At 41.3% G+C, this 16,375-nt stretch overlaps 1 protein-coding gene across 1 annotated transcript; it reads right to left on the bottom strand.

The window, feature by feature from the left end:
- Positions 1-498: 498 nt before the first annotated feature.
- Positions 499-10,138, bottom strand: pdia3 (protein disulfide isomerase family A, member 3). The gene is made up of 13 exons (XM_050074175.1): positions 9,843-10,138; positions 8,623-8,701; positions 8,390-8,507; positions 8,114-8,221; positions 7,881-8,010; positions 7,596-7,712; positions 5,665-5,790; positions 5,200-5,382; positions 3,851-3,959; positions 3,542-3,670; positions 3,194-3,273; positions 1,205-1,262; positions 499-1,118 (listed from the first exon to the last, which is right to left on the bottom strand). Exons 1-13 carry the CDS (start codon positions 9,974-9,976, stop codon positions 993-995), a joined length of 1,497 nt encoding a protein of 498 aa, XP_049930132.1. The 5' UTR covers positions 9,977-10,138; the 3' UTR covers positions 499-992.
- Positions 10,139-16,375: the final 6,237 nt, after the last annotated feature.

Raw genomic sequence — 16,375 nt, 5'->3', positions numbered from 1 at the left:
CTGAAGTGATGGGAGTAATTTATCCCACATTGTTTGTGTAATTATTTACAGACTGATCCCAAATTCAGTTGAACATTGTTTTTATATCCACGATCCAATTTATATAGAAGTTAACAAAAAAAAAATAAAAAATCAAACTGATTAGTTTAGTTTCTGTTAATGAAAGTAAGCTTGAATTAATTTGTTAAGGAAAACGAATCTCCCGAGCTTCTAAAATGCCAGGATTTTCTGCTTTTCCGTTTTATATCATTATAAACTGATATAAAACTTAGGTTTTGGACTGTTGCTTGAAAAGAACAACATATTTGATTTTTTTTTTACCATTCCAACATTAAGACCAAACAATTAATTAATAAAATAATTTACAGATTAATTTATAAAAACTGATAGTTACAGCTCAACATGTCTCTGAATCACTACATGCACTGACTTACTACGATACCAGAAATCACAAGACGGGTTTCTGTTCCTGTTCATGAATGAAGGTCATACAGTTACTTTTGGTTTTGTGGGCCTTTTTATTTCACAATCCTTCCAAATGTACAAAAACAAAGACGTGTTACAAAAACAAAAAAAAAAAACAAAAAAAAGGAATTCACCATTACCATTATCCCCTGTGACGACGACAACAACAAAAACCAAAGCGACAGATGACTGGAGACTGGTGTCAAACCAAAGTGCATCAGCCTGAGGTGTAGTAGACAGACCAGGGGAAATAAAAATCTCAATTTTCAAAAGCTGTCCCCTCTTCCCTAAAAATTTGTTTTTGTTTTTAGACATCGGGCAGACCCTGGCCACCACCTTCCACAGTTTTCCCAGAGCAGCGGAGGACCTAAAGGGAGGGCCGCGTCTTTTTTCGACTTGGCCTCAGAGCATTCGGTAGTTCACTAAGAGAGTGGAATATAATTTAGTTCTTTCTTTGCATGGATTTCCCCAATCCTCCTCTTCCTCTTCCTGTTGTGGCGGGGATGTTGAGTTCCTGTTTGGAGCTTTTATAGCTCTGTCTTGTCGTCGTCGTCCTTCTTCTTCTTCTTCTTCTTGCTCTCCTCCTGCATCACCAAGGGGTTGGTGGCCTCCCTCTTCAGGTAGTTGATGAAGTCACTCACCTCGCGACCTCCCTGCAACATGACACAGCAGCGTTAGCAGGGTGGACACGAATATGACTTTACTTTGTTTTAATGATTCAGTTGAAGCTGATTCTCACCTCGTATTTCTTTGGGCTCATCTTACGTCCAGCTGGGGCAAAGTACAGTGTGGGGAAACTGGAAACAAAAAGTTGAAGAGATCGATAAGAATTTATGTCATTAACGTCATACTTTTATCAACAGTCAGTGTTGCTCACATTTATTCACGATCTGTAATCACAGGGACCAAGACACCAAAATGATGCCTTCTTAACCAGCATTACTACACCCATGAATCCAAAAATGTACTTTATAACCCGACTGAGAAAGGGACCAATATTTGGGAGTTTAAAAACTCCAATAACAATGTAGTAATTTAAAAAAAAAAAACATAAACACATAAGCAAAATATCTTGATACATATCCCTTAGATTTGTTTTTTAAAGGGCAACTTCTGTATTTTTTGATCTGGACCCTATATTCCCATGCTTCTATATCTAACTGACTAACAGGAGCAGTGCTAAGTGACAGGACTGCAGCTGGCAGCAGCAACACAGGCTGCAATGTAACTACCGCCTATGGATTTGTTTGCACCATCAATTTATGTCCTCTAGAAGTGTTTGTTTTTGCCACTGACAGGCTCAGATTGTTATTTTAAGTGTCTGACACCATTATGGAAAGGATCCCTACAGAGACAGACCTTTTATTAAGAAGTACAATCCTTTAGTTAAACCAAAAAGCCTGGAAATTGCCTCTGTGAAACCATCAGACTCCATTTAAATAAACTGTTGGAGCCACAATAAACACTGTTTTGTTTGATGACTACATGTATAGTGGATGCAGTTATCAAACTGACCACAGGGTGGAGCATTCATATGAGGGGCATATAGGCAGGCTCCAGGTGATGAGACTTAAGTGTGTGGAATGTGGAGGCAAACAGTTTTTGACCATGTTGTGGAAGCATGCTGAAGAGCTTGAAGTTTGTAGCACCGAATCCAAAGAGACAAAACGCACTGCACGTTGGTTTATTGCAGCTCAGAACAAGTTCACCTTGCACCTCAGTGGCTTGTTCAGATTTTTGGTTTTGGGTGAATTAAGAGTTTATTTCAACCAAACCAGAGTTGGTGTTGGTTTGAAGGTTGAAAAGATGAATCAAGATGGCTTTTGTGAGCTTTATTTATTTATGACTTTGAATGTGTTATGTTTTGCGAGGATACTTTAGATTTAAAGTCTGGTGGGTTTGGCGATGGTGATTTCGGAGCTGTTTCTGGTTTAACAACAAGGACTTAACTCTTTAACAAAAAGTTAATCTCTGTTGGGATCCTTTCCATAATGTGGTCAGACACTTAGAATAAACAATCTGAGCCTGTCAGTGGCAAAAACAAGCACTTTTTGTAGAAACAAAGTGACAGTGCAAACATGTCCCCAGTGGTTACATCGCAGCCTGTTTCATGACTGCGGGGTGCCGCGGTTTCACGTTACACTGGACCAATGTCAAAAATTTCGTATCCATTAGTGATTTAAACACAAAAACAATCCCTGATGTTAGCATGTAGCTACATGTAGCGGTGTATATAATGTCAACACGTGCAGTGATGTGCCTGGAACAGATGACCATATAAAGAAATCTGTCACGAGCTGATGTCAGCTTGTGTCGTACCGTTTAAAGAACTGTGACCAGTAAACACTCTGAGCTGCACACTAGAGCTGAAAAACCTTTTCAGCATTCTCTGGTGATGCCATCACTGATTTCTAAATTATCTCACACTCAATCTGCAGTACGCTGATATATTTCTTTCTAGAGCTAAATGAAAAGTAAATGACAATGACATGTACAGGTTTCTTTTGGGTCAAGACTTATTGATAAAGTATATCGAATGATCTTGGTGAGTGAATGACGTATCAAAGTAAATCTGTACCATACAGTTTTTTAAGGAATATAATGAGCAGCACTGTTGAGTCTTGGTGTTACAATTTTTCAATTTTTGTTTCTGCAACTCCCTAACCTTCAAGGCTTTCCCTGATTTAAGGGAAGCCTGAATAAGACACTTAATTGACTCATGACTCACCCGCTGACTTCATATGGAGATGGCACATCGTTTGCTGTGGCGTCCATCTTGGCAATGACAATGTTGGGATCACCCGCAAGCTGTAAGAGCAGAGGAGAGAAACTGTCAACTGTTTGAAACCTTATTCACAAAATCTACTTCTAAACAGTGAGTTATGTCTGCACCATAAAAACCCAACAGTAACCAGTCTAACATCTGAATTACTGCTTGTAAAACAGCACTCGCATTAAGTGGTTTCTGTTGTTTTTATTCTTTTACATACAAAAGTACAGAACGAAAAAAACAAAACTAAAAAAGGAGACACTTTACTTCAAGTCATTTGTTGGTTGAGGTCATTAAAAAGCTCACCTTCTCTCCCAGCTCATTGTATTTGGGCTCCAGGCTCTTGCAGTGTCCGCACCATGGAGCGTAGAACTCAATCAGCGCGTCTTTGCTGTCATCGTTGACGATGGAGTCGAAGTTCTCAGCCACGATGACCTGAATACAAATGAAAGACGTTAAGCGTTTACTCCTAATGGATTAATGAGGAATTATTTTCTTACATTAAATTTTATAGAAAAATCAAGAGGTCACACAGAATAAACTGACAATACAAAACATCTCAACACGGCACATGTTAAGGAAAAATTAAGAATTGCTGTCATAATTTCGTCTCACCTTGACAGGTCCGTCGTTGTTCTCTGGGATGGGCTCTGATTTGAGATAACGCTTCAACTTGCCGTCAAAGTAATCCTGCAGGAAACGCTCCAGAGCTTTTCCATCTGCACTGTTAGGAGAACAGAAACAGACGTTGTTTAAGTAATAAGTAGGGAAATGAAATGTCTGGGGGGGAAAAAAAACAAACACAGAATCAATACATTGCTAAGCTGTCACTTGGATTGGGAACCATTAATCAGACTTTAATGGAAAATTTACAGCGACTCAGCTCCTACAGACAAATGTATTTCTGTTTCTGTTTGATTAGTGGTCTAATACTCCGATGGATTGGATGCGATATCGATTCAATTAGGGATATTTTAGTTACCATAAACAGTTTCTTTTAACTTGTTTGTAACAATCTGTATTGGCTGAGCTAGCGCGTGCTGTGCTAATGAAAAACCTCACTTTTCTACATGTTTATGCGTGTTGAACAGGTGTGCTGAAAAAGTCTTGGCTTTTCACACAATGGTTTTATTGCACTCGGAGTAACGAGCGTAGTTTGCATCAACTGCAGTAATCTTCACTCCACTGTCTCCAACACAGCCTCTCTGATCTTGGCTGTTTTCCAGAGAACGGTTCGGTGAAAACTCAGCCTTGGTTAACCCTGAGATGAGGGAAACTCTGGGGTTTCTGTTCAAGAAAAAGCAGTAACGTAAACTCTGCGAGTCAGTTATTGTGGTTACTGACTCTGAACCTCACCTGCTCGCTGGCAGTTTTTTTTTTTTAAACAAACCCTGAGTCTTGATCTGCTTCGATACTCTGTCTCTGTGGTGGTGAGCAATAAGAAAATGCAGAAGTAAAGCCTGTAGCTCGAGCAACAGCCCGAGAGAGCCAATAGAACTCCAGCTGATGACCCGTTTTGCGTCATTTGGCTGAGTTTCACTGGGAGGGGTGTAGGGATATCTAGGCACTTGTTAGACGGAGAAAAGTTTACCACAGTTCACATACACATACTACCCATGTGGTTTTGATACAAAGCTGGTTAAAAATCGGCGAAGACATGCAGGTTGGAACTGAGCCCAGGCCATGTGGCAAGGACAAATTGCGTGTTATATGGGACGCCTGCTCTACCAGGAGAGCTAATGTACGCCCAATGAATTGATCATTTTAACCCAGCCCTGTCTGATACATTAGACATGCACCTCCTCACTGTGTTACATGTGCATTTAGTGAGTTACACAGTGACACTTTCTGTAGAAATATAGTTAGTTCAACATTCTTTCAAAGTCTATCCAAAGGGAGGGTGCATGTGTATAATTAAATCATTATACATGGAAACAAGAAAAGTAACATGCGACTTGACTTACGAGAACTCCTCGGTCATGACGTATTTGTCTCCCTTGCTGGTGCGGATGGCCACCAGAGGCAGGTCTGATGACCTGTCATCCAGGCCAAACTCCGACACATCGGACCTGAACTCGCCCTTGCTGGCCACGGCGAAGTTCAGCTTCTTGCCCTGATCCAGGAAACTCTTGGCCACCTTCATCACTCTGTAAAATGTTAACGTTTGGTTCATTTTAAAATTCACGCTTTTGAAAATGAAGATTTACGTGGCATCTCAAATTCAAGGCTGTATTTAGTTGGTGAAACTTTAGCTTAATCCAACTATGAGGTGGACAAATGAGTTCAGCTCCACATTCTCAGGGGTTCAGTTAGTTAAAAAAATTGTGGAAGATGGAGAGAAAACAAAACTTATTTTATTTCAATTTTGTTTAGGCCACTGCTCTGTGCTCAGGAAAGAACAACCCTGGGGTGAGTTCAGAGACACCTACCTATTCCTCCAGTAGTTTGAGCCCTTGGGGTTTCTGTGATAATCAACTTCATAATATGCCACCAGCAAGTCCTTCCCCCTCAGCTGATCCTGGTTGTCTTGCGTCATGTGGGGGCAGATTCCAAAGCTGCGTTGAAAAGAGAAAGTGAGAAGGAGTTCACAAAGGAATTTAAACCAACAACCTGTACTCCTTTCATCGCTACTGAGCAACCAAATTATCAAGTTTGGTTTGTTAGTTTGTTTACAAGGTTCAGATGTGATCGCACTGTTCACATCTTTCATAAAGTCTCCAGATTATTTTGAATATGGCAAATATGCTTCTGTTCTGCAGACTTCAGTGTCACACAGTTAGTGTTTAGACAACAGCCAGAGCTGCATCAAAGTGAAAGTAAAAGTACAGTTAACAGAGGTATCTTGTGTGACGCAGGAAAAAAAATACAGTGAGACTCATCTGCAAGCTCTTTCAGTCGACTGTTAGCAGGTGCACTGGCAAACCACATGTAAGTGAGACATGCACATAACTACTGTAGACGTTTTTTGTTAAAGTTTTATGTATTTGTGTATTTTATGCCAACAACTCCAAAAATAAACTAAAATGCACTGTTATTTGTATTAACTGCATTAGTTGTATTAGTGTTAATCTGATTCCATGTGCAAGATCAATGTTTTTTGTGCATGGTCCATGACAAATAAATGGAATAAACTAAAACTAATATGGAAACACATATAATCACCACATCACTTTTTCAGTGCAGTCTGACGGGGCCCTTACGCACATCACAATGCAAGCGAAGAAAGGAAATAGGGAGCTGGTGGTTTCACACTTAAGCTCCTACATTAAACCATGTTTTTATGCACGTTAGCGAACAACATCTTTAAAAAAAAGGCCTATCTAACAGTCCACGCGTGTAAACTCACAGATGATAAGCCACCTAAAATGACCAAGCATAACTGGGTAAGATAAACAGGCTAGCTAGTTGTCCTCACAAGTGTTCACATGTCCTCAATCGTGATCATTTTTTTTCATTATACTAAAACCCTTTTTACACAGAGATCGTGCTAATAGATCTGCTACAGAGTCCCTTCTTTATGTCGCCTTTGCATTCTTTAACAGAATCAAACAACAGCAGCATCATGGTGCTCTAGTGTGCCAGTATTGTGGAAGCAAAAGACGCGTGACAGGCGTGACATGTAATGCAACAGCATCGGCCTCTAGTGTGACATATAACAGACGTTTTGACAAAGTTTTATAAACAATTACAGTCATTTAGCATCACTGTTATATGGCGTCCTCTGCTCAGAGGGTGAGGAGCTCTCAGAACTCATCGTTTCCCCATATTTGTGGACATTTTCGGGCGCTGTTATTCTTTTAAGTTAGCTGCTAACTGCTTTTTCAATCCCCCTGCGGTGGGTCACACTCAAAACACCTGATTTGAAGAGGCAGTGTAAAAGGGGTGTACGTTTCAAGATAATGATTACGCTTCAGTGATCGAAATGCATCAAACAAACTAAGGCCTCACTCTGATTCTCTGTTGTTTTGTCTGTATTGTTTCAGTCCGCTCCTTAGATGATGGTTCAGCCATGATGACTGACAAAGGCTGCAAACAGGATCTGGTTGTTATTTTTCTATTCCAAAAGAGTCACTCCCTTAACTTTATTTAACCTCTGATGTCATGATGTCAGATTAAAAAGTCCAGTATTTGTCCTAACAATTACCAAACACTGTTCGATACAGCCTAAATTTACGCAATGTTGAGCAAGCACTGACTGTGTTTGCAGAGCAGACACATCACCTACTACACCAGGTCCTCTTGGCACGGGGCCACAAATGTAAATATGCACTGTTACTATGCAAAACGACTGTGTGTTTCACAGAGTGTGTTCAATGATGGACTGAGATAACTGTCCCTACTTAAGCAAATAAACACTCACATGTTGTCCTGGATGAACTTCTTGATTTTGTTGCTTGTGTATTTGTCCTCGCTGTATTTCACGGTGCTGTCTTCGAACTTGTTGTTGAGTCTTGGTGGGCGGAACAGGACGATTCCCCTGTAGACAAAAACAAAACACAGGAAGTGTCACTGTAATCTTGCTGCACCAACAGCAGCTACACTGGTGATATCAAATGTGTAAGGATGCAACTTTTTGTGCAAATATCTGCTTCCAAGGACACATTGCAAGTGTGATGACTGGGCCAAGGCAGAAAGAGCTGCTTACTCTCCGTCAATGCCGTGGCTCTGGAGGAGAGCCTCGGAGTTGGTGTGGGCAAAGCGGTAGTTGTCCCTCAAGGCGCTGGCTGCCTTCAGGAACTCTGCCTGTGCTGTGCTCTTATCATCAGCAAAGAACCCTGGGAAGGAAAGGTGAATTGTGTTCAGACCAGGATGCAATAACCATGGTGCCATTGTTTACAAATTTTGCCAACACTTACTGAAATTCAAACAGCAACTCACCCACAACACTTGCATCTTGATCTGATGTGTATGCTGCCAAGTCTGCGTCTGCCTTGAGCTCCACAGAAGCCGGTCCAGCCTGCTTCTTAAGGAAACTGACAATCCCATCTACAGAGAGCGAGAGGAAAGCAGATGCACGACACAGACAGAAGAAAAGATGAAGAGGCAAAAAATAAATAATGACCAAGAGCTGACAGAAATAAGCAGATATAAGGAGACTTTGTTCAAGTGTGAGACATTTTTAAACATAAAATAAATCACATCAGCGGCAAATACCTGCAGTTCTGGGACCATCATAGGGACCACTTTCCTCTCCATCCCTGAAGATTTTCAGGGTTGGGTAGCCATTGACACCATATTTGCTGCAGATGTTGCTGTTGGATGTGCAGTCAACCTAAGAGGAAAAGAAAATCATTCACCTTCTGGAGAGACACGGAGTATACCAGAGTACAGAGTGCAGAAAGCCACACTAAAGTGGACAAAGTTAAGAGGACTGCATTATGCAATACCTTGACCAGAGGGACGGTGCCTTTCAGACGTGTGGCGGCTAACTCGTACTCAGGTGCTAGCCGTTTACAGTGGCCACACCTAGGAGACAGAGGACACGGATCAGTGAAGCAAGAGTTCCACTAAAGCTGTATTCAAGTTTCAGCGTGGCAAAGATCCTGAGGGAGATCTCGTGATTTCACAGTGTGGAATTTGATACCTCTGAGGTAATACAACAGGATTTGTGAAACATAAAAAGTTTGTTAAACGTAGAGGAAAAAACTGATTCACAAAACTGAACATGCTTTACTTTAATTTGTTAGTATAAACAGTATTAGGGGTGAAACTAACTATCAATTTGATTGATTACTCCTCTGATCATTCGATTCGTCCATAAAATGTCAGCAAATACTACAAAATTTTCAAAAGCCTGATTTGGCATATTTTGTCTGTACAGTAGTACAAAAATCAAAAGATTAGATAATAAATATGATAAGAAAATTAGCAGATATTCACATTAAATCAACTGGAACCAATGCATGTTTGAGAATATTGCTTGAAAAATAATGTTTCCGCTCTTGATAGAAATAAATCTTCATTAAAGTGTTTAATTTCAGCGTTTTAATACATATTATTCTGTTTAACTTCTTTTTTGTTCAAGTTTGGCAGAAGCGAACACGTCACAGTTATCCTGGACCAATCAGACGTGGACACCAAAACTTCCCTGGCCAATCAGAACGTTACAACAGTAAAATGACACACCCCTAACTTCCTCATAGCCTCATTAGCACGCAGTTTCCATTGAAAATAACTGAGAGCTGTTAGAAATACGAGTCAGTGCTAAATGTCTTTAATCTTTACAGATTAATGTTCTGACAAACTGAGGAAGTGTTTGACTCACTGGCGCACTTAATAAAAACGTATGAATACAGCTAGTTAGCTACACCTTTCCGCTTCTAGCTAACATGCTAACGTTTGGTCACAAGCCAATAAACCGAAGACAATTTGACGTTACAGACTCTAGTTATGTTAAAGGGGAACATGTATGGTTGCAGTTTACACAACAAATAAAATGCTTTTCAGTGAGGTGCATTCACGGTGTAAGGTCTAAGTTCTGCAAGTGAACGTCAGTTAGCCGAACTGTTATCCACGGAACATTAAGCTAGCGTTGACTAGCTTAAATTCACGCTTGAAACCTGTCTGAATTGCTCAGATACGCTTTAGAAAACGAGAAAAGACTCACCAAGGGGCAAAAAATTCCACCAGGGCGAGCCCATGGTCTCCAATCTTGCTTTCGAAATCATCGTCCGTGTATTCAAGCACATCGCTGGCCCAGGTGAAGCCGGTGAGAGCGGCCAAAAAGATTAGCCTCAACATCGCACACCGCGCTGACTTTAAAGTCTATTTCACTTTTTGTTTTGAGAAAGAAAAGTTCGCCCCCTCTGAAGCTCTTCAGCGACGTGGATGCCAAAGCTGCGAGCTCCTCGGACAGGCCAAATGCAGACTAGTCGATAGAGAAAGAGAAAGGGATAGAGGCGGTGAAGATGTGCAGGCAAACAGCGGGACCTCTCCTAACCACAGTGTGGCAGCCTCCCATTGGCCCATCCGAGCTGTCACTCAGCCTGGATCAGCCAATGAGAAGCGGGGAAACGGGATGTCGTCAGTTTAAAACCAATCACATCTCAACAAAATCAAAACTCCTCTATCACAGTATCCTACATGATAGCTGTATCACCGCATATTTATAGGTAGTATATTTACTCTTTTTTAAGTTAAACTGACAAAATATAAATTTAAAATACAGCAACCAGTCCTTAGCCAAAAAACTGAACAAAACAAGAAAAGTATAACACAATAAAGAACACAAAATACACACCATAAAAATATAAAAAGGCATTTTAGTAATTTTGTGCATCACATAGGACACAAATAAAGTGGGGTATAATCATATGAGCTTACACGTAGGATAATCAATCCAGTGAATGAGAAGGAGCCAGTGTGAGTCAATTAAGAACACTTAAGAAACCCCTTAACAAGTCTAAGGAATGGGGCCCACTGCTTATTGAACTGATGTTTTAATCCCCTGGCTGTATTTCTGATCTTCTTAAACTGGATGTGGTTAGAACACGAACAATGCAAAGGTTGTGAGAAGGTTTCCGTTTCATCAGGATTAGGGACTGTTCTCTATTTATCAAAGGAGGGGAGTGGCGAGGGTGTGACTTGAACCTCCCTGCAGCTACAAATATTTTACCTTGAGCCTCCCTGAGTGACTGGAGGAAAATACATGACCCTCGCTCTACCATGAATTAGTTGTAGATGTTTGAAAGTTGAAAGTTAAAAGTTAAAGACGAAATCCTGGAGTTGAAAGAAGCCTTGGTTTATCACTCTTGTCCTGATGTTGTTGTTTTTTTGGCTAAATTTTAAATGAGACGTAGAATAAAGTGATTTTGATTAAACATCTCTATTTTAAGATCAGATCTGGTTGTTTTTTATCTGATGAAATGTTGTAACTGCAATTTAGCTGGTTAAAAAGAGGGTGAAAAGAGGTCTTAGATGTTGAGACTGGATATCAACCAGTTTTCAATCAGAAATATACATTGAGTAATATACTAAATACAAAACTTGAGAATATTTGGCACTTTAGCTTGGTTAATTACTTAAACATTATGTCGATTATCAGGATATTTCCTGTTAATTTCCTGTCGAGCAATTACGCAGCTAATCCTTGCAGCTCTAGTCGCTACCACCAGTTCCTGGCTCAGACATCAGAGGAAAGATCAAACACACTGATAACACTGTTGACCTGCAGGTGTCTTCAGTTTCTGTGCCATGTGTATGTGTTGTGGAAAAACTAAGCCACCAGGATTTAGTGTGCTGGATGGAGCCAGTACTGATGTAACAATCACTTAACCGTTATTACTCAAAGTTGGTTGCATGTTCTCTACATGTCAGCGTGGGTTTTCTCCAGGTACTCCAGCTTCCTCCCACAGTCCAAAGACATGCAGGTTAATTGGTGACTCTAAATTGTCCGTAGGTGTGAATGTGAGTGTGAATGGTTGTCTGTCTCTACCTGTGATAGTCTGGTGACCTGTCCCGGGTGTACCCCACCTCTTGCCCAGTGTCAGCTGGGATAGGCTCCAGCCCCCCAATGCATGAATGAAAATAAATATGCTCACGTTGCATATTCCTGAATAAAGTTATGACTAATCAGAATTACTACAAATTAACTGTTACACAGAAGAAGAGGTCAGGTGTGCTGAACCTGGAGGCAACATGGTGCCCACTTAATGCACTGAATGTGGAAGACAGAGGGAAAACAGCAGAGGTCCAACAGCAAGTTTTTGCCCTGAGGTTGTGGCAGTGAGACAGTTATATAGGCAGCCAGCTTTCTTTAATTCCTTGGAGACAATTTAAAACTAATGCAATAAATTAATAGTGTTGGTCATCCAAGAGCATCTAATGTTTTTGTGACTCTTGTACCAGTTCATATTAATCAGTTGTCGATTGTGGTTGTCTGGCCTTATGTGTGTTGTTATATTGTTATTTCAATTAGATGACAAGGTTAGATTCTTATTTCTTATTATTGAGGACTACAGCCAACAACAGGCTTCATATTCATTAACGTGGGTCTTCTTTATGAAGCTGCAGTTATATTACTATTCCAGCAGAGGGAGCTCTCTGACAGCACAGAATGCTCCTCTGTTACTGGTGTACAATACTGTCCACAGTCAGGTAGGTTATTTTAGAAACCTTATATATTACTGTTATGTGAGTCATACGTCGACTGAGGCGTAGAGGCCCTTTAAGGTTTACTTTAAAGGGAGGGGGGGAGTGGCATGCAGCGGGGGGCCACAGGCCGGAGTCGAGCCCGGGCGCTGCGGCGACAGCCTTGTACATGGGGTGCCTGCTCTACCACTAAGCCACCGGCGCCCCATCTGCCTTCTCTTTAATATAATGACACTAGATGGCACTCAGCTTGTCGTCCTCAAAGCGCCAACAAAAAAATACATTTGAAACACTCAACAGCAATGTCTCTTTTCGAACCACACCTGCCAACCGTAGTATGAATCTACTGCTTACTCACCTAGCACCACTCAGCTAGCTAATGTTATGTTACAGCTCAATCGAGGAGGACAACATTAATGTTTACATCTCACGCTGTCACAAGCACCGGCCTCTCGTCTGTGAGTGGATGCACGCTTCCTTCTGCGTGGTGTATCATGTGACCTGTATCACATGACCCTCACATGAGCTCTTAAATTGCACACCTGTTTCCAATGCATTTTACACCCTGATGAAGACTCCAGTCGAAACTTGTTAGTTATCCTTTTTATTAATAAAGGAATTTTAACTACAGTCACGGTGCCTTGGATGCATTTTTGGACTACCTGCTTTTACTATGGATTTTTACACTGACTGAGCTGGCCAGTCGTTGTTTTTATCTTTAAGTGACTCTTTATTCGATACTTGAAGAGTACCTGGGGCCGTATTCACAAACATTCTGAGCACACTCAGAGAGCTCCTAACTTTTAGTAAGGAGTCTTAGCTTAGGAGTGATTAAGTAAAGTTCTCAGAGCAACTCTGACCAAGGAAGGGACAGAAACCTTTACCTTAGCGAAGAGGTGTGGTCAACCCTGTTGCTAGGTGTGATGCATTCTTTTAACAGGTGTGATTGGTTGTCACAGACATGCCCTTTGTGAGCCTGCAAGGTGTGGACACCCAGTGGAAATGAAATGAACTGCTGACTGTGAAAGTGTTGTCATTGTTAGTGCGATCACTCTGCTGATGGAAGGTTGAGACAGACTCAAGTCATCACTGCTGCACTGTTGGGTTTTTACAGTTTTCAAATATCTTAGTGATCATTTTATTTCTGGCGTTATAGTGTTAGGTGGGAAATGTGTGCGTATCCCTAATGCGATCGACCACACATATCATCCCTGCAGGATCTAATCTGTAGCATTTTATTTACTCACTGTCATCCAGAGTTTGGAGAATACTTCTCTGACTTCTTTCTGTTTCCACCATTTTCCCCTCTGCTTAGGAAACTCCTAAGCCTCTTAAAAGTCCCCCTCTCTGCTCCTAACAGTTTTTCACCTTAGGTGCTCTTTGAAGAGCTATAACACTTCATGAATAACTTATCTTTACAAGGACCTAGTCTTAACTTTAAGGGAGAATTCTAAGAGAATGTCACAACTCTAGGAATTTTCTTAGAATTTCTTCACTAGGAGCAACTCTTTGTAGCAGGAAGCTTTGTGAATAGGGCCCTTTATTACAACTAACTACACAGAGCCTTAACCCAGTGCAGCACTCCCTATTTTTTCCTCATTACACAGATAATTGTATCTAGAATACATTTAAGACATCAGTAATAAACACTGCTGTTAGCTCACACAAATGAGAGGGAAAGAGTTCAAAACTTTTTATCTGGTTGTGCAGGAAATGGTGCACATTAAAAGTAATATATTTGACCATATAGTAGTTTGGAGTCTTTATTATACTTAATGTATTCAGTATGTATTAATTGCATACTTTGACGCATTCTGCAGGCCCAGTGTTTACGTCCAAGTTAAAATTATCTATGCACTGAAAGTATTTTTTTCTCCATTATTACAAACCTTGCCTCCTAAACGGACCAGTTTCTTTCAGCGACACCTCAGAAAGTCTCCTCATCTCTGTACTGACTGCCAATCTGCACTAATCCTTCAAAGCGGAGCCGTCTTGCTTCCAGATCAGCCACCGTTTACTGTAAACTCACAGCTGAGATGGGAACAGCAGAATTAGATGGAAATAATTCAGGGACCAAATGAGGTTAGAGGATCCGCTCGAGTTTTTTTTTCCATCTGGAGATGACGGGCTATTCATGTCAGTGGAGATGTGAACAGTGCTGCACGACACAGTGTTTTGGAAAATATGTGTACAGTTGAAGGTCACTGATTGGACACCATTGGCGTCTTTGCATATTCTCTTTACACATTACACTAAAGCATTTTATCATCAATGCATCAACGATTTATCCCACGGTCTGTTACAGCATCGTCATCACTATTCAACCATTTTATCCTAAGAATCTGTGTTTTGTGCAGCTGTGCGCTCTGCAGCACTGTAGAGATTTGTTTTCCGCTTTTCCCCACAAAGCCCCTTCCCTCAAAAATCCGAGCCCCCATTGCCTCTGTGAAGTGGTTGCCACGGCAACCCGCTTACTCCTCAGCCATATCTGGAACAAGTAGGAGGAGAGAAGAGGTCTGCAGCATTATGCTGGTGACATGCTCCAAGTACTGTGTACTGAGATACAGAGAGGAGGGAGGGAGGGAGGAGGGAGGAGGAGGATGTATTCAGGACATCAGAACCGTCCTCCAAATCGGTGAAGAGAGAGAAACAGATTCCTCACAACAGCCAACACTTGACGTCTCAGCTGCGTCTCGTCAGAACACTGAACGCCTTGTTGTCCATGTCAGCGTCCAGACCACAACACTGGAAAAACTGTTGCCTGTTTCATCACTGGAGACAATAAAAATCTATTCATCCACAATGGGACAAAGCACTTGTTACAGACTCCCTGCACTGCAGAGCAAACACTGCCATCTTTGCACACACACTTTTAAACAAGACAGACACATATTTAGGTTCATATTCACCCCAGCGTGCCAATGAGATGGCACATAATTCATTTAGCATGTTTCCTTCTGTGTTTGTGTACTGGGTGTTTGCACTACCGCTGTCATGATGCCGGACTTTTTCTTTTTGATACAGCATCTTAAGATATCGATATTCTTTACCATGTTTGATACCACGGGGAAAACTGACATTGAATACACACAATTAATTTTGCATTTTTCCTTCTGTGGTTGTGCACTGGGTGTTTGCACTAGTGTTGAAATGATACTTGACTTTTTATATTTGATACAATACCTTGAAAAAAATCAGTATTTAATATAATTTTCAAAACCTTTAACATAACCACAACTGTACTTTTCTTGGTTAGTAGCAGAAAACAACAGAATGATTAGAAAACATTAACACTAACAGAGAGCAAGGGTGCAGCAGGCCAAGCAAAGCACGCCAGACGTCCCTCTCCCCAGCAATGCTTTCCAGCTCCTCCTGGGGGACCCCAAGGTGTTCCCAGGCCAGGTGAGATATGTGGTCACTCCAGTGTGTTCTGGGTCTGCCCCAGGGCCTCCTACCAGTGGAACGCACCCTGGAGGCATCCTGATCAGATGCCTGGGATGCCTCCTGGGCGCCTCCCATATCTATTACTACTACATATCTCATCTGGCCTGGGAACACCTTGGGGTTCCCCAGGAGGAGCTGGAAAGGGTTGCTGTGGAGAGGGATGTCTGGGGCACTTTGCTTAGCCTGCTGTCACCGTGACCCAGCCCCGGATATGCAGATGAAACCGTTTGAAATATTCAGAAACAATACATATTGCTTAATCAATATCTTTGACAGCACTTGTTTGCATCATACTTTGTGTTCACAGTCAGATTTAATAGTAGTTCATCATGAAGCTTTAAAGGATGAGTGTGTTATTTCAATACTTTCCAGCTTCCCCAGTGTGTCTGTGACACTGAGCCCCAAGACCACTGGTTCCTACGTAAGACATAAATCTTTAAAAACGGGTCACAAATATAAACTAAAATTCTTGTCAAAGGTATTCTATACAGGATGTTGGTTACTATCTGTAAAAATGCTCGCCAGCCAAAGTGAAAGTTTGCCCTCGCTATATTTGTATTTTTGTCAGTGCTGTGTCTCTTGGATGCCAGCCGCTTACGGTCGTGC

The sequence above is a fragment of the Epinephelus moara genome, chromosome 20, assembly GCF_006386435.1.
Source record: "Epinephelus moara isolate mb chromosome 20, YSFRI_EMoa_1.0, whole genome shotgun sequence".
NCBI classification, from domain to species: domain Eukaryota; kingdom Metazoa; phylum Chordata; class Actinopteri; order Perciformes; family Serranidae; genus Epinephelus; species Epinephelus moara.
This window is presented reverse-complemented; position numbering and strand designations above follow the sequence as displayed.

Coding starts and splice junctions, on each gene's coding strand:
- pdia3 (XM_050074175.1), bottom strand. CDS start 9,976: ATGTTGAGGCTAATCTTTTTGGCCGCTCTCACCGGCTTCACCTGGGCC. Junction 8,508..8,622: donor GCACCGTCCCTCTGGTCAAG/GTATTGCATAAT, acceptor TTTTCCTCTTAG/GTTGACTGCACATCCAACAG. Junction 1,263..3,193: donor TCTCCATATGAAGTCAGCGG/GTGAGTCATGAG, acceptor TTTTGTTTCCAG/TTTCCCCACACTGTACTTTG.